General features: G+C 36.3%; 1 protein-coding gene across 1 annotated transcript; it reads right to left on the bottom strand.

Annotated features, from left to right (window-relative positions):
- Positions 1–228: 228 nt before the first annotated feature.
- LOC110916328 (calcium-dependent protein kinase 4-like) lies at positions 229–5,390 on the bottom strand. The gene is made up of 5 exons (XM_035985522.1): positions 5,379–5,390; positions 1,391–1,535; positions 857–1,009; positions 663–778; positions 229–518 (listed from the first exon to the last, which is right to left on the bottom strand). Exons 1-5 carry the CDS (start codon positions 5,388–5,390, stop codon positions 378–380), a joined length of 567 nt encoding a protein of 188 aa, XP_035841415.1. The 3' UTR covers positions 229–377.
- Between the last annotated feature and the right edge of the window lie 14,046 nt (positions 5,391–19,436).

The following is a 19,436-nucleotide window of genomic DNA, read 5'->3' as shown; positions in this document are numbered from 1 at the left end:
ATTTTTTGCCACTTTATTGCCACCATTTAGCCACCAACCATTTGCCACCATTTTCATTGAAAATCGGTAGCATTTAACGAGCTTGTTGAACTATTTGCTACCATTATTTGCTACCATTTTGTGATTGCTTGAATATTGGTTTTTTATTCAAATTAATTTTCCATTTTTTCCTGTTTTTTTCATAAAAATTACATATCAATAATCTTACAAAATTATATTAAAGTCTAATAAGATCACGAAAACCCAAAATTATATAAAACATCTCTGTATTAAAAGCATATAAAACATTCTAATAGAAATACCAGCTAAAACATCATATAACTAAAATTATCCTAATATGATAAACATTGAAACATTTAAAACCAAGTGTTTGTAGCCTATCTTCGAATTGTACTTGTTAACATAGCTTCAATTTGTGACATCCTATCGAGCATAGTATCTTTATCCACCTTATCTTTTTCTTTGAACATCTCTCTCAAACCAGCAATCTCCTCTTCAGATAGGCTTTCGGCTATAACCTGGACCCAAACACCAAGAAAACATTCAAGATTACTTTTGCATAAATCAAATGTAGCATTCGTGTAATTAACCTTTTGTACCATTTCTTATGTAAAAATCGAATCTTTTTTTTTGCAAATTTTAACAAGAATATGAACGTACACCCGCAAAGCCATTTTCTTTAACTTGTTCATTGCAGAGAACTGCTTCAAACGAGAAAGAACAGCTAGATCCAGTGCTCTATCAGGAGCAACACCGTTTTCACAAATCCAAGGATGACCTGTATCATTCAGATAACGTTTAAATGACAGCAAAAATGCAAGATATTCTAACAATATATAACCAAGTCGCAACATACATAGAACTTCATGAGCAGTTAGGCGGTCTTTAGGTCGAGAGCATAACATCTTCCTAATAAGATCCTTTGCACTGTCAGATATAAGAGGCCACGGGTCCGACTCAAAGTCTATGTATCCCTTCAAAACCGCGTCAAATATCCCCTGTTGTGTTTCTACAATAAAAAAAGTACTAACTTTTAAGCAAGCAATTAAGCATTTCCTGATTATAAATTCACAATACGAAGAATATGTACGGCACATACCAGCCCAAAACTAGGGCACACCACTGAGTAATATGTAAAGTATCACTCCTGCGGTCCGCATATCCGCTTCTGATATAACTTGTTTCGAAGGATCTCAGTGGTCATAATTAGAACCGGTGCGTCCCTGTTGTTGATGGCAGAATCTCTGGTGACAAGACCAACATTGTCTTCACCAAATGCATCACTGTAAAACCAAGCACCAAATGTGTTATCTTTATTTCTAATATAGTTTTTGTTTAGATGTACGGATGCTAGATACCAAAACTCGCGGAATTTCTGATTAGATAGTGCCTTGAGAGGAGTAGTGTAGAACAATCTTTTTTCCTCTAGCTACTGTAGCAACATCCGCAACTTCAGCAATCAGAGTTTTACCTGCACTTGTGGGTGCCAAAACTACAACTGAAGAACCTCTCAGAAAAGTTTGGATTGTGAACCACTGCAAAAAGTCAAAGTTAACATTAGCAAGCTTTAGACATCATTAAGGATGTAAACGAACACGAACCGGATGAGGCGTCGCCCTTGTTCGTTCATTAAGCTTTTATTGGACCAACAAAGCGTTCATGAACACGTGATCGAACGAAATTTTGTGTTCGTTCGTAAAGGAAATGATTTTGTTTGTGTTCATTAGTTAATTTCATAAACAAACACCCGACTTAGCGTTAATAAATTAATAAATGAATGGAGTTAACGTATCGGATGAAAATGGCAAGATTTTAAACCATTTGGATCAAGATGCGGAAAAACAAACATTTGGACGAAAGTCGCAAAAGTAGCCAAACGTCAGGAACTAAAATGGAATTTTATTCTACCATCTATAATAACAAGAATTAGTGAAACTCACAGATTGATCCATCTGCAAGTTAGACTCTTCCAAGGTTTGATCTGAAGAAGCAGAACCCTAGATTGCAGAGGGCGATTTGATCTGGAAGGAAGGGGCAGAGAGAAATAATATAAAGTTGTTTGTTTTTTTAACATCAAACCTTTCGTTTTCCCGTTTTCACAACAATTCAGAACCTTCTAAAATAATATAAAGTTGCTTGTGTTTGTTCTGCAAGAGGACGTGTTCTTCAATCAAATCAGACTAAAGGGTGCGGAGGGGGAGCAGCAATATAGAATTTTGGTAGAGGAGTTCTTTGATTAAAACCCTAACTAATCAATTTTTGAAACGCGCGGATCCATTAAAAAATTATCCCGCCTAATTAAATTTTCATGTTGCCACTGCTAATATGGTCGCAATTAAAAAATACAGGATGATTTAGAGACGTTTTTATAATACTTATTAAAATTATTTGATTTTTTCCACAAATTTGCTACCAAAAGCAAAAAGGTAGCAAAATTTCTTACCATTTTACTACCGTATCATACTAAATACACGTATTTGCATTTTTGTGGCAAATCAATCATTAATTTGCTACCATTTTTTTTTCAGTAGCAAATTTTGGTCACAATTGCCCATTTTTCTGGTAGTGTGATTAGGGTTTTTGAGTTTTATAACGTGCGTAATTTCATCTCGTACACATCGTACGTTAAGGAATATTGTACGTTAACCAACCTCTCTCTCTCTCTCTCTATATATATATATATATGTATATATATATATATATATATATGATATTTCAACCTAAAGCAAACTGAAAACGCAATCCAAATTCAGTGTCCATTTGATTTGGTAATCATTATATTATCCACTTAAGCTAAACATTTGATGACGAACCAGGTCGTTATAATGTTCATGTTTAACCTGCTTCTTTTATCTTTGCTAGTGCACTTTTCATATATATACACAACTATTGGTTTGTGCATGTAAACAGACCCACCTTGTCTCCCCACTTGATCATCTGGGATTTCACATGTGCTTGATTGACAGCCTTTTCCTCAAACATTAATAATAATAGCAACTTGCACAGTTGCACTAACATAAATCTTAATTCTGTTATGATTATTGATGGTACTGTGAGAAGGTCAAAACTATGATGAATGAAAAGACTTGATGTTCCAACTCGTGGCGAATCGATTGGGTTTTATTTGAGTGCCAAAGAAGGTAGAGATAAGATTGTATGGTCAAAGTGACGTTTTGTCAAAAGAGAATATATATTCCATGGAATCCCATCATCAAAGAGAAGAAACTAAGGAAGTTTGTGCTGGGCACTGTTGATGGTAACCATCATCCGGGGCTATAAGGAACGGACAAAGGAAAAAATAAGAGAATATAGCCAAGAGAACTCACATGATGGAATATTTTACGTCTGGATATGAAGAATTTACACACATGAGTAAAGGACATGTTAGAAACTCTGGAAGTTACAGCCTAAACATAGAAAACCCTAAATGTGTTCTGACACTTTGAAAGGTGGTAACATGTTATTTTGGGTATACCATATTCGCTCATTATCTCTAAGATAAGGTCATTGTTGTTGGTGATGGTGATTCAGTGTTATCAATATCATTTTAGCATATAGTTAGATTTATTCAAAACCATAATAAATTATAATAAACATTTACTCGAGTTAGTATAGCGTAGAGTATGCACTCAGTCAAGATTGTTCTGATTTTGAGCATCGTGGGAAGGATTCTAAGGGGTGAAGCCCTAGACCATGGTGGGTTTCAAAAGGGCACCGCCCCTTTACATGGTTCAGGGCGATGTATTGATGGGGTCCAACGGGCAACACCTCTGGTGGCTAGTAAAAAGTTGCATGTAAAATGATCATCAGTGTTGGGTACATATTAGTGGCAAGTAAGCTTAGCAGGAAGTTGCTACTAAACACCGGCAAACGAATCCTTACTTGTAAATTACTACTGAGTAGTGGGCATTATGTCTTTTGTTGTAAGTTACAACCGAGCAATGGTAACTTAGCTTAGTGCTAATTGTGCTCAGTAGTACTGATATGATTGATAACTGTAACCAATTACAACCGTCACTTAACTACGCTTTCATAAAGAGTTCCAATATTTCATCTTAATTATTTGTGATGGTTTACAACTATATAAAGGACATCAACTTCTTTGTTTAACACATGAAATAACAACTTTTTTTTCACATAAAACAAATTGTAAAGAAAACTTTTAGTTTTATCCAACTATAATTTGTAGACCTACAAAATACTTTATGAACTCATAAACAATTTAGAGAGTTATCTATGTCTGATGAGAAATACGAAACCTACAATCAGTACAATAATCACATTAATGGGGAACAATATACCCGAAGTCCTTACACTTTGCCTATAAATACTCACCTCTAATGAGGAAGGTAAGTTATAAACCAAAAAATTAATAATTTTGACACTCTCCCTCTCTCTAGATATATTCTTCTTGTACGGCAAAGCTTGTTCACGAGGCCTAATCCTCGTGGCGAGATCACTTTTTTTGTCTCGGGTTTGGAGCTTCAAGCAAACATGGAGCTCCACCCGATCAACACTCCAACCGGTGCTTTGTTTTGCAACAATCCTTATTTACTCTTAAAATTAAGAACATTAAAAATAGATGAAAACTGAAATCAGTTAAGTGAATTATGACTTGGAGTCCAACTTATCTTAGTTGAACAGTGAGATGGAAATCATCCATTTTTATTATTTATTTATTGTTTTTTGCTATATTTAACTTGGAATGGATGTATATCTACTCATCTTGTCATAATGACTATAGTCACTTATTGCTAACTACATTTATGTTTAGATCATAGCATATTAGGTCATTTACCTTCTGGATTAGCCACAAGTAAGTGTGGTAGGAAAAAGTAAGTGCAAATCTATGCAAGGATAACGATGTTTAGGGTCATAATCGATTCGACTTTTCTATGATAGGTTCCTAGAATCATGTAAACAATATCATAAAATAAACTCATGATATTGACACAATGCACCTCTTGTTGCTTTTCAAACCAATAGTGATGCAGATCCTCTTCAACAAGTAGGTCAGGTCAATAAACAAACAAACATTTAATCAAATAGTTGATAAAACAAACAACTCAGTAAAATATATAATTTATTCGTATAAGCAGTTCCTTTGTTTGAAGATTAAGGGTACTAATATTTGGATGTTCCCTGTTAAAAAGACATAAGTATATAATTCCTCACCCATAGTTGTAACATCCAGTCCTCATACCAACCACTAATATTTGTCCTGTTTTTTATCACCAAGTGAAAACTTCCTAGGAGGTTACCAATCATAGATTGCTCTCATCCAAACACGCATATATGTGTTCTCCTCACATCCACAGTCATTGCTCCCAAAACACGCCGATATGTGGTATTTGAGGCAATCACACATGTGGATTTACCTTAGGTGTCATAGTGGTATTCTTGATTATCATAAAGTCCAAACTGTAAATGAAATGAAATCAAAATGGCTGTCAACAAACTGAAAACTTATCTGACAAACATATACCTAATAAAAGACTTTATCATTTCTTTCTTTCTAGCCATTATGAAAAGATTTCTTTGTTTTGATATTTGATTTGTGTGGTCTACATATTTCTTCAATCTACATCAGTCACATAAACCATCAAGTCACTAGCTGGGCATGTTCTTAATTCAGTGGTTGACATCGGAACAGGGTGGCCAACCAAGAGTGGCAGGCTGCAACTGAACATGCAAGGTAATTGTTTTCAGCCATTGATGTAATATCAGAATAATGACACTCATATATGTCAAAATATAAACTAATATAAGGCGGTGATAACTGTAGCTGATTACATATATGTTCATGAACTCGTACGTCGAGTCGAATCTTGCATTTTTTTATAAGATGACATTATATTCTACCTAAAAAGGGATAAAAATTTTCTGTTATGTTCTAAAACCTCAAGAACTAATGTTGAAAGGTTACACGATCACTATTTTGTTTTCTTCTTACACCATAGACGGTTAACTAAAACAGGTAACCGCACATTACTAGCTCCAACTTAATGGAATTCCACTTTATTAAAAGCTAAAAAATCTAACTAACATTAGTATTCAACAAAAACTCAGGCAAATTGATAATAAAGTAATCCTTGTAAAGTAAAGAGGCATAAATTCGGTAAGTGATACACATATAGAATAATCCTAGTATGCATACCGTGTGCTCTATCTGTGTTCTTTACATCTATCAGGTTTGAGTTTTAACAATAAAGCTTAAAACACATCTTTTGTTTAGTGGAGTCCATTTTTTCCTTATTTCCCTATAATTATAGCTAGATTGTTGCAGCTCAAATGTACAATCATGGAAAGTGTATGCTTTAGAACACATGATGACAATTGTATTTATCTTACTGGTTACTGATAAAGAGACGTGTGTGCCTGAACTAAATCATGAGTTCAGTGGCCACTTTTATCTATTTTGCCTCCTCATGAGCACTAAAAGGTGGATCACAAGAATCAGTTTTCATTTTCTGTCAATGATAGTGGATCAATAGATTAAGTTAGTGATCGCATAGTGACACAAGTCCAGTCCAACTAGAATCGTTTTACTAGGTGAGAAGATGTAACACCCTACGTAAATCCCACATTTGTATATTGAAGAAGTATCCTAATGCAAATTAAATACCACCAACACGTCTTGCACGCATTAGTTGTAGATGAGTGGACATGACAGGTGACCTTTCGGGAAGTCTTGTGGGCAAAGCAAACAATATTGGGGCCGTATATTACACTAGACATGTACACCAAGTTTTATTTGTGTAGAAAATCAACAAGCATATGAATAATTTCAAAGTTCAAACCAATAGCATGTTGCATGTGTTGGAATTCATTTGATTTTGCAGCGGATAAACACGAGTCAGACATATCAGATGTTAATATGGAAGTGATATTGAATCACCGATAAGAACAGGGATATGAACAAAGGATTGAATGTGAATGATAATAAGCAAACGAATGGACAAAGATTATGGCGGGATAATCTGTCTTGGTAACTATAAAAGTTACCGGTTATTACATATATATATGTGTAACTATGGCGGTTGTTTTTGGCGGCAATAACTGTCATTAGACAGTTTTAAATTACCCGCACAAGATCCGACCCACCACTTGTTACATAATTATCCGAATACTACTAACAGTTCACTACATAACATACATATATCATGAACATAATAAAGTTTAATATTCATAGTTAACAATCCTCCCCTAAACTTGATTATGGTTTCATCTTCATCATCACGCTCCTGTTTGCTTCGTCTACCGCTTTACGTGCTTCATTAAAATTGAAGCGGCGGCGTTTCTTGTGCAGACGCCAAGATCCTTCCCAGCTATTCCCAGCATACAAAGCGTAATGCTCTGCCGTCCCTTCTTCCTGCATCGGATCATCAGCACTTTTGCATTTTCTTCCTTGTTCATTTCCTGCCGTTGGGTCTTCTTGTTGTTCCACCATTTCTTTATCTTGCACCTTTTGTTGTACAGATTTGAACTTATAATAATACACAAGAACGTCTAAATACATAGCGTAGATGATTCTAACAAAATCACCATCTTGATATTCGAAACCGAGATCTTTCGCTATAGCCGGCCACAAGTTGTCAACTGTGACTTCTTGATAACCTCCATCCTTTTCAACCATGACATAAAGGCTGAGTAAATCTATTCTTCTTCCATCATCTAGTACCGGTGGTATAGATCTTGAGGTTATTCCCAGTTTTTCTTTCAGAAACCAACCCACCATGATTTCGAACTTCATTTCAAGATCATGTTTGTATTTGAATACAAAGTCACGATCATCAATCATATCTAATAGGGCTTTACAGTCAGAAAATTCCTTGAATTCTAGTTCCCTTATGATCATTCGACTCCAATCAAATTCATTTTCATTCAAAACATTTAAGGTTTCGAAGTATGAATTCAAATAGTCATCCTTATATTTTTCGTTCACATCATTCAAATTCTGGATTTTTTGTATTTCCCTCTTCCCTAATTCTTCTTCTTTTGATAAACCGGAGATCTCATTTATAGTATTAACAACGGGTGTCGAAAACATCGGGTAAATCCTACAAGTGTCACCAGTTTTCTTGACGGTGAAACCTTGTAACGATAACTGTTTCATACTTAGAACATTTCTGTCCAATTCAGGGGTATAAAAAACGCTTTGTATCTTCAGTTTTTCATTGTTAGACTTAACTTCAACACACCCTATTCCCCGGATGAACAGAAAATCATTTTCACCAGTTTTCGTGTCAACACCAACCAAATGCTTAATTCGTTTAAAAACATTTACATTACCGGCGTAGTGATGAGAGAACGAGTTATTGACATACCAGATGTCATCCCACTGACCGCCTTCTGTGCCGGTCACTATCATTTCACTCCGATCTCCTGCATCCATCCTGTGTGTTTGGATTCCGGCATTAACCGCTTGGTTAATCAGTTGTGTTGCTTCATCATGCTCTTTTGATTTACATGAATAAATTTGATGCCCTGGTCGGTGGCAATAGAAACACAATTTTACCCTTCGTTTGTTCTTCGCCCCTTCATGTTGTTCGTCATAACAGTGTTGACATGGTAGTGTCGTGGAAGAGATTCTAATTTCTGCGGGATTTCTGAACGTGGCTCTGATACCACTTTGTTGGAATTCATTTGATTTTGCAGCGGATAAACACGAGTCAGACATATCAGATGTTAATATGGAAGTGATATTGAATCACCGATAAGAACAGGGATATGAACAAAGGATTGAATGTGAATGATAATAAGCAAACGAATGGACAAAGATTATGGCGGGATAATCTGTCTTGGTAACTATAAAAGTTACCGGTTATTACATATATATATGTGTAACTATGGCGGTTGTTTTTGGCGGCAATAACTGTCATTAGACAGTTTGAAATTACCCGCACAAGATCCGACCCACCACTTGTTACATAATTATCCGAATACTACTAACAGTTCACTACATAACATACATATATCATGAACATAATAAAGTTTAATATTCATAGTTAACACCATGCACAAAATGGATGGTAATTGGGACAAAAGCAATTCCTAGCAATTTCCCATGTTACACAAACCAACCCAACCACTTTGGCACTCATATATGGATTAAGTAATGATATTAGGACCTAAAAAACTGCTGGTCTTGACCTGATTTCAATTCCAAAGGTGGTACCAGATAACCTTTTTTGACTGATCCAATATAATGGCTTTAAATTTTATGCACACGGGTGGTTTTTCGCTTCTCAAACTTTGTTCAAGTCTTTCATCATGACGAACGAATTAGATTTTAGTTCCTTTATCTTTATCTTTAGCCAACTTTATCCTTTATGACCTTGCTTGTTTATACTTTGACCAATCCACATTGTCTGTTTACACCTTTCTTTCTAGAACATATTCCTTCACTTTATTCCTTCTATTGTATTGTTTAACCAAATTAGCTTAAAAGCACTAGCTAGTGATCACTTTTTTATATATCAGATGTTGGGTTAGTCTCATCTATCTCCTATTATTGTCCATACTCGGTTCCGTAAGGAATTGAATATGTTCAAATTTTCTGTGATGGCAATTTGTTATGCAAGAAATTTGTCCAACTGATCCATCTTTAATCAGAGGATATGAATCAAAGGGGAAGAGATAAAAGCTTAGGTAAATGAAAGTAATGTTTGTAACTTTGTATGAGCTGTATAATGTTTAAAAAACAAAAGCCTTCACTAATCCTCACTTCTTTTATGTTAATAAAGAACCTTTCTAAAGTTAGTTATGGGCTATAGGAATTAAGAAGTTGTTCTGTTCCCCACATGGGATTTGTAATTTGTTCATAAAAATTGGGCTTCAAAAATGGGCGCCCAAGGGCCTTCTTGGGCCAATGGTGTAAATAAGACCTTCTGAGTTATGCCTGTTATTGTGGCTTTGGACCTCATTTAAATGGTGTTATTCTTAAAACTTAAAAGGGTATCTAATAAGCCTCATATAATTGTTGTGTCGGGTCGGACCGGCCAATAGGTCATCCAAACAGGCTGGTTGGGTTTGGGTCAAAGTTTGGTTTCCAGCAAAATGGGTTAGGTCAAAACAGGATGTTTTGAAAAAGTACTAATTTAGTTCCAATCAAAAATAGTTTCAGGGTTGGATTGAAAATAATTGTTTTATTACTAGATAAAAAGTCCCAAAACGGCTTCACCCAGTATTTTTTCTTCTGACGATAGGTGGCGATGGTGGGGTGATGTCGCAATGGTGTGGGTCGAGATGATGACGGTAGCGTAGGTGGCATGGGCAGAAATGTCGGTGGTGGGGGTGGAGGTAGTCATAATGGTGATGGTGAAGGTGTCGTAGCCGACTAGTAGGGGCGGAAGGGGGGTGGTAGTGGCAGCTGTGAATGTGGTGATGGTGGCGGCGGCATGGATGATGGTGGTGGTGGATGTGCCAATGAGTGGTGAAGGTATTGTCAGCACCACCACTAGTGGGGGTGGCCCATTTGGACCCCTTTTAAATGTGACCCATTTAAACTTGTATTAAAAATGACCTATTTTGACATATATATATAAGTTGAGACAACCCAAATTGATCTATTTTATAATTTGAGCTTACCCGAATTATAACACTCGTTTTGGGGGGTGTTACGATTTATGTGATTTAACATATTTAATTAAGGGAGTTAATATTCACACACCCCTCCCCTCTATCCCTCTCTATACGTACATAGATATATATAGATAGAGATAGAGGGAAAAGGGAAGTAAAAATAAGTTTAGGGATGTGAGAATATTGGAAGCCTTAATTAATTATTTGATTAACTAGTCTAAGATCCCGCGAGTTTCGCGGGTGGCTTAACAAAAACATATAATATCTACTGACATTGAAACCCATGTAGATCATCATTTTTGTTCTAGGCCTTTCCAAAGTTAGGCTTGACATCTAACGCATCAAATCCTATATATGTTGATAGAAATCCTAAGAGATTATGCAGTTATATTAAACAAAATGAAGCGAGATATTCTAATGAAGACAGAAAAGAATCCAATCCCGATCGCACGACTCCGCAATCACGAATGTTCACAAGAATGAAGCGAGATATTCTAATGAAATTAGAAATCGAAATCGAATTATTAGAACGAGAATCAAAGAAGAAAGACGAAGAAGACGAAACAGACAACGCTGATGTGAAACCGGACGAAGAAGAAGACGTTTCGATGTTGAATCCGGCAAGTACAGATGTTCACGATGGGGCATGCTTCACCCCGAATATCTATATGGTTGGTTACGATCGGGAAGATCAGGAAGAACCAATCAGTGATCAGAAGGATCACAATGATTCGATTGAAGAAACGGAATACTACGATTCCGGTGGTGACCGCAGCGATGAAGAAGATGAAGACTCGTATGTCTTCGTAGGCAATATGCAAGATGATGTTCCGATGGCCGGAACCGTTCATGAAGACAAGAATATTAAGAAAAGAATGCAGAAGTTAATGAAATCGGATATTAAAATGAAGAAAAGAATGATGCAGAAATGGCGGGAACAAAAAAGGAAGAAAGGATTTCCAGATTCAGCGACGGCAGTTAGCGATAAAAGAAGAAGGATAGCGACAGAAAACAGATCAGCGACAGAACGATTCAGTAGCACTAAATTGGCTTTAACGACAGAGCAAAGACTTTCAACGACAAAATGGGTAATGAACAACAATATTACCGTACTCAGCATCACGAAACAAATCAAGGTGGATCTATGGACGAATCATGACAAGTTTAAAGAAAAATGCGTTTATCATCAAAGCCGACGTGACGAGCCATTACCGATGCTAAGTTTAGGGGATGGTGTTAGAATATAAACTTAGCATATATATTTATTTTTATTATTATGTAATATTATTATAATTATTATAGGTTATTATGTTAGTGGCGGTTATCACTCTTAACCGCCAATTAGATAGGTATATATACGAATATTATGTATCATTTTATAGTTACCAAGATATTTACAGAAATATCCAACTTTATGTGCATCTTTATTCTCTGCATATATAGATACACATTCATATCAAACACACAGTCTTACGATGATGATGATGTTAACGGTGATAGAAGTATCACCGTCTTCCGCTGCCAACACAAGTTTCAAGCACACCTTCTCACATTCAGCTTTCAACTTAGGATCAATAAGTAAACCCATCTGTAGGTAATAGGCAGCAATCATTTGTCGTGTGTGTGCCTGTTTTGCAACGATCGTAAGACGTCATATAATACATAATTAAAACACACTTTCAATATTTTTGTTTCATCTAACATTAGGAGGCTAAAAGCTAGCATCAGTAGCTAATGATATGACTCATGCATATGGGTTTCCAAAGAATTTGTGTAGACATTTGATCAGTTTGTCCAGCCCTTTTTTGCCTACAATATAGCAGTTCAAAAAAGTGAGTATTTGTATGAGAGTAACATGTTGTTTATCATTTTAGCTGCAGATGTCATAACTGTTGTGTTGGTTTCAAAACTTCAACACACAAAAATACTAAACTCACTAAGTTGTAATTATTTTTTTGCTTCCAAACCCACCTTCATTAATTGCCAAACATATCTATAAATACATACACATGCTACGTAAATAAAAGAATCAACTAACCTACTACTTGACTCAATCAACCCATGACAAACAAGACTAACAAAACACAAACAAACATGTGACTAAATTACTAAACATTTGCAACCCGATTGATATCTTTATGACCCGCATCCGTGACCAGAAACTCCTCTCACCTTGCTTCCAAAATCCTGGTTCTTGCCTTCTCGCACAACAACCTAAACATGCTGTTGAAAAATTAAAATCAAATACATACTCGGCATGCATGCTCTTAATTGTTATAATTATTGTAACCATCTAACCAATTGGGTGACTTGATTCGGGTTATGTGTCTTGCATGGCTCTAACTGGAAAAAAAAAAGTTAACTTAATAATTAGCAAAGAACCAAATTTAAAAGAAAAAAAAAACATGAAAAGGAAAGACCAAACGGGGTGGCAAATCCGAGAGCTGGTAATGTACATGGAAGACAACCATGCATTCCAGTTTCTTTCCTTTAAAGGCCAACCATATATTAAAATTACTTTAGATTGCACTCATGTATGTATCTTGCTTCATCTATACCAATTTCACACAAAACGCTTTGAATTATGTAAATACCCTTCAATTTTTAAAAGCAACAGCAATTTAATCCATATCTTGATCACACTAAATCAAAGATAAGTTTATCTTCTCAAGCTTTTGTAACATGTTCCTCATCTGATACAATTTTTGGCCAGGACATGTATATGCAATTAAATACATATTTGGGTGGCCTCCATTGGATTTGGTGAGGCTCCATTATCATCATCTAGTCCTTGTTTACTCTATCTATAATCAAAACTCAATTCTCATCATTGGCGCTTTCATAGCCACTCATAGGGTCACCTTCCTGGTCCCAAGCTCATCTAACCCACTGAGTTGGCAATCATTACTGATGCTTTTCTGCAACATTTCTTATAAAAGGTTCAACTGCTTCAACAACTTTTAGTCTCTTGCGAAAGAAGTTCAACTGCTCCCAAGGATTAGAAGAAGTAACTAATAAACTTCTTGTTCTCAACACATACCGCAGACGCACATAAATCCCAGCAGCCAGATACTGTTAGGTGTAGTTTTAAAATTCTGGAAACCCGGTCATGCCTTCTGTAAACAGGCCTAATGGTCCTAAACCCGGTCTGTACAGGGCACAATCTTTTAAATTCATTTGGGTAATGTGTATTACGTTTTGGTTAACATTTTGGGCACTGATACCTTCAAATCAGTTTTCCGTTAAACTCATTAATACATTCGTTTAATGTCCATTTCGTTATAAAAGTTGAGACAGGTAAATGGACAGCAGAGATACGTTTATGAAATATTGAAATGTACAAGTTTATAGATTAGTGATGTGACATGACATGGCATGTTGATAAATCTTTTTAATAGAAGCTGTGACAATTTTATTTACATAATGGGTTACAAAAACAAAGTCGTCTTAAGTTAGCTTAAAGACCTGTCCAAATTATGTGTGGTTGGGCTTGGACCTAAACCAAGCTTTACGCCTAACCAGTCCTGGTCCTAAGGGGGCACTGAAAAGAATCACAAGACCATCAGGCTTGGAACCAGTCCTATCAATCCGGAATTTTTCACCCTAGTGTAGGGCCAATTCTCGAAATAATCAAAGGCCTAAGCCCATTTGTGCATGGGGTCAGATATATTATTGACATATAAACTTGTGAATAGGAGAAAAGATAGACCCTGTGAAGCATGATGGCGAGCGGCTTGTGTTGAAACTTAAAAGACTTCGCCATTCTCCTTCCTTAAGTGATTTTACCCGAAATACACAGAGTCTAGTCACTTGTCATATTCACTTCTTATGATTGATATTACGTTAGAAGTAATATGAATGATGATGTAACCATGTTGTCCTCAAACAAAGAGGTTAATACCAAAAACAACTCATAGAAGATGCTTTTCTCACTGATTCCCAACTTAAGATATTTGAGGAAATTGGAACAAAGAGGTTAACCAAAATATTGAAATACATAGAATTAATCATAATATCAAATAGTTTCTAAGTTTTAAAAATTTTATCATCCAAAAAGGATATATAACATAAGTAAAGGGTAAACGTCATACCTCTTCATATTCTATTTTTTTATGTTCACCATCCAATGAATCTTCACTCTATCAAATAAACTGCCGATGTACCACATTTAAACGAAGCATCATCCTGAACCACAACATAAACAATTCTTGATCAATTAATTGTTTATTTTGTTAGGATTGACCGTTTAAGAAGTCAAATTTTTATAACCTTGATTTATCAATGAATGAACCTTTTGTTGAAATATAAAGTCATAATTGGCTCATAAGCTGGTGCAGGGGAGTTAGAGGGGCCTTCTGGTCATTTCTCATAGTTTAAATAAGTCTTTAGTTTACAAGTGAATAAGTGATGAAAGATCAGGGACTGAAATTGCTAAAAACAAACGGTGGTTGTTAATGGCAGTTAGGGTTAGAGATTTGGTATCTCCACCTTAAAGTCATAATTGACTTTAAAGTAAGCCCAGCATTTCCATAAAACTATCAAATTTAACTCCTGGAAGTGGCTTTGTCATCATATCTGCAGGATTTTCTTGTGTTTCAATCCACTTGACCATAACCTCTTTTGAGTTGACTATTTCTCTAATGAAAAACAATTTTACCCTTATGTGTTTGGTCCTTTCATGGAATACACTGTTTTTAGACAGTTGTATAGCTCCTGTGTTATCACAAAACACCTCAACTTCATCCAAATTAACTCCCAGATCAGACACCAGCCCTTTTAGCCACAATGACTCTTTTACCCATTCAGTCAATGCAATAAACTTTGCCTCTGTGGATAATAATGCAGCTACATGTTGCAGCTGAGCTTTCCAACTCACTAAATTCCCCAACACAAGAAATGAATAACCTGTTATGGACCTTCCTTTATCAAGATCTTTTGCATGATCTGAATCAACATAACCAGTGACCCTTTTGCCCTTTTCACTTATTTTATCCCCAAACATCAGACCAACACCTTGTGTACCTTTCAAATATCTGAGAATCCACTTCACAGCTGCCCAATGCTCTTTTCCGGGATTAGCCATGAATCTGCTTACTATACTAACAGCATAAGCAAGATCTGGCCTTGTGCATATCAACAAATACATCAAACTGCCAACTGTATTAGCATATGGCACCTTCTCCATATAGAACTTTTCTTCTTCAGTTTTAGGAGAATCTTCATTTGACAACTTGATATGTGCAGCAAGAGGAACTTTAACTGCTTTGCAACTATCCATACAGAAATTACTTAATACCTTCTTCACATGTGAACTTTGACTTAACTTGAGCTGTTTCAACTTTCTATCTCTTTTAATTTCCATACCAAGTATCTTCTTTGCTTCTCCCAGCTCCTTCATGTCAAATTCCTTCATAAGTAACCTCTTTGTAGCTTCTATTTCCCTTTTATCTTTACAAGCCAGCAGCATATCATCAACATACAACATTAAATAGACATAATTACCCCTGCTGTATTCCCTATGATAAACACAACTATCATAGCTGCTTCTGTTGAATCCACTGCTAATCATATAGTCATCAAACCTTTTGTACCACTGCCTGGGTGACTGTTTCAACCCATACAATGATCTCTTCAACAAACAAGCCTTTCCTTCCTGACCCTTTACCTCATAACCCTTTGGTTGGGCCATATAGATCTGCTCTTCTAAATTTCCATGCAGAAAAGCTGTTTTAACATCAAGCTGCTCTAACTCCAGATCAAGAGCAGCTACTAAAGACAAAATTACCCTTATGGAAGTGTGTTTGACTACAGGTGAGAAAATCTCATTGTAGTCAATGCCAGCTTTCTGAGTAAAGCCTTTAGCCACTAACCTGGCTTTGTACCTTGGACTTTCACCCTCTTTGATACCCTCTTTTAGCTTATAAATCCATTTACAGGACACTAGTTTCTTATCCTTTGGCTTATCAACCAACTGCCAAGTTTCATTCTTGTACAAAGAGTCCATCTCTTCATCCATTGCCTTCTTCCATTTGTCACTTTCCTTTGTCTTGATAGCCTCCTCATAAGTGAGAGGTTCATTAATACTCTCATTTTCTGCAGCAAGAAACACCACAGCAGAGATATTTTCATTCTCTCTGAACTTCAACGGTTTTACAATCTGTCTTCTGGTCCTATCTCTGGCCAAACAATAGTCTTGATGACTTGAACTTTGACCATCTTCATTTCCAGAGGTGTTACCCTCATCTTCTACAGATTGTGGACTTTCATGTTGGTCATGTTGGTCTTCCATAGGCTCCACCTCAATTTGAATACTATGATCAACATATTTAGTTTTTATAGCTCTTTCACCAACCAGGTCTTTATACACAATATCCTCTCTGAATGCAACAATGTCTCTGCTTAAAAACACTTTTGGACCATCACCATCCATTTTCCACACTCTATACCCTTTTGTGCCATCAGGATATCCCAAAACAACACATCTTATTGCCCTTGGTTCTAATTTACCTTGACTTACATAAGCATAAGCCAATGAACCAAATATTTTGAGATTTCCATAGTCTGTCTTCTCACCTATCCAGACTTCCATTGGTGCTTTATTTCCTGTGGCCACTGATGGTGATCTGTTTATCAAATAAGCTGCTGTAGTCACAGCTTCTGCCCAAAACCTCTTTGGCATTCCAGCACTGATCAGCATACACCTCACCTTGTTTAACAAGGTTCTGTTCATCCTCTCCACCAACCCATTTTGCTGAGGGGTTCCTGGTACAGTTAAATGCCTCCCAATACCATGTTTTCTGCAGTATTCATTGAATTCTTTTGAACAAAACTCAAGCCCATTATCTGTTCTTAGTCTTTTAATTTTCTTCCCAGCATGATTTTCAATCAGATTCTTCCAATCTTGAAAACTTTTAAATGCTTCATGTTTATGCTTCAGTACATAGACCCACACCCTTCTTGAAAAATCATCTACCAAAGAGAGAAAATACCTTGCACCACCAAGTGATGGAGTTTTAGTTGGACCCCACAAATCTGCATGAACATAGTCAAGAATACCCTTTGTCTTGTGTTTGCCTTTAGTGAACTTAACCCTGTGAGCCTTTCCCATTATGCAATTTTCACAAAAACCTGCTCCCTTGTCATTGAAACTAATGACTTGTTGTTTTTTCAGTTCTTGCAGCCCTTGATCACTAATGTGACCAAGTCTTCTATGCCATGATGTTGCTTCACACAGTTCATTATGTTCAACACTGCAATTATCACCTCTTATGACAGTTCCATCCAGAATATAGATGTTATTATCCTTTCTTGAACCAGATAATACCACCATAGATCCCATTATCACTCTTGCTTTGCCATTCTTTAGACTAACATGATAACATTCTTTCTCAAAAGTTCCCAAAGACAACAAGCTTCTTTTTAATTCAGGAATATACCTGACCCCTTTGAGTTCAAACTCCATTCCATTTGCCATCTTGAACACCACTGTCCCAATACCTTTAATGACACATGGCCTATCATCTCCCAATTTTACAGACCCATACTCACCATAATCAATGGTCTTGAAGAATTGCTTAACAGGAGTCATATGGAATGATCCACCAGAGTCCATGACCCATTTTCCTGTGATTCCATCACATGACATCACTGTCAAGACATCTGCACTGTCATAGCCATCTGATGAATAAGCATCTTCTTGAGCAATATTACTGTTTTGCCCTTTTGTGCCCTTAAATTCTTGTTTCTTTTTCTTCCATTCAGGACAGTCTCTTTTAAAATGGCTTTCAGAATTACATACAAAACACCTTCTCTTGAACCTGGACTTTGATCTTGATGAGCTTCTTGATTGCTTCTTAAATCTCTTCTCTGATCTTCCTCTTACCATTAATCCTTCTCCACCTTCTTCCTTATGATCAGATCTCTTATTCAACTCTTTAGAGTTTAAGGCAGCCAACACTTCTTCCATAGACAATGTATCTCTACCATACATTAAAGTGTCTACAAAGTGTTCAAAGGACGGAGGTAGAGATGTCAAGAAAATGATGGCCTGGTCTTCATCATCAAGCTTCACTTCAATGTTCTCAAGATCCAGAATGAGTTTATTGAACTCATCTGTATGATCTGCAATGGTGCTCCCTGAACCCATCTGGAATGTATACAACTTCTTCTTCAAGTATAGCCTATTGGCTAGGGACTTAGTCATATACAGGCTTTCCAGTTTTGACCACACACCTGCAGCAGTTGTTTCTTTTGAGACTTCTCTCAGAACTCGATCACCAAGGCTTAGAATGATAGCACTATGTGCTTTCTCCATCATCTCCTTCTTTTCTTTATCTGTAAGACCGGTAGGAAGATTATCTTCACCCTTCAATGCATCCACAACTCCATTGTGAACCAACAGAGCTCTCATCTTCAGCCTCCATAGACTAAAATCATTCTTTCCATCAAACTTTTCCAATTCGAATTTTGTTGACACCATGACTGTCTTCTTTCTTGAACCACGATCTTGATAGAATCAACCGACTTCTTTGAATCGAGCCAGAACCAGGCTCTGATACCAATTATTGTAATCAAACACCAAAGAAATCTCAATCGCACAAAGAACAACCTCACAATACAACTCAAATCTCACTGATTACTTTATTGAAATCAAAACAATGTACAACGAATTGAAAACAGAAAGAAATTGAAAGTGAAATTACAATGGAATCGAACTATCTAAATGTGATCAGTGGATCAGCTTATAAAGCCCCAAATCTCTAACCCTAACTGCCATTAACAACCACCGTTTGTTTTTAGCAATTTCAGTCCCTGATCTTTCATCACTTATTCACTTGTAAACTAAAGACTTA

Source organism: Helianthus annuus, chromosome 16 (assembly GCF_002127325.2).
Source record: "Helianthus annuus cultivar XRQ/B chromosome 16, HanXRQr2.0-SUNRISE, whole genome shotgun sequence".
NCBI lineage: Eukaryota > Viridiplantae > Streptophyta > Magnoliopsida > Asterales > Asteraceae > Helianthus > Helianthus annuus.
Note: the sequence above shows the minus strand (reverse complement) of the source record. Positions and strands in the feature narration are given on the sequence as shown.

Coding starts and splice junctions, on each gene's coding strand:
- LOC110916328 (XM_035985522.1), bottom strand. Junction 1,010..1,390: donor TCTACACTACTCCTCTCAAG/GCACTATCTAAT, acceptor TTTTTATTGTAG/AAACACAACAGGGGATATTT. Junction 779..856: donor AACTGCTCATGAAGTTCTAT/GTATGTTGCGAC, acceptor TGAATGATACAG/GTCATCCTTGGATTTGTGAA.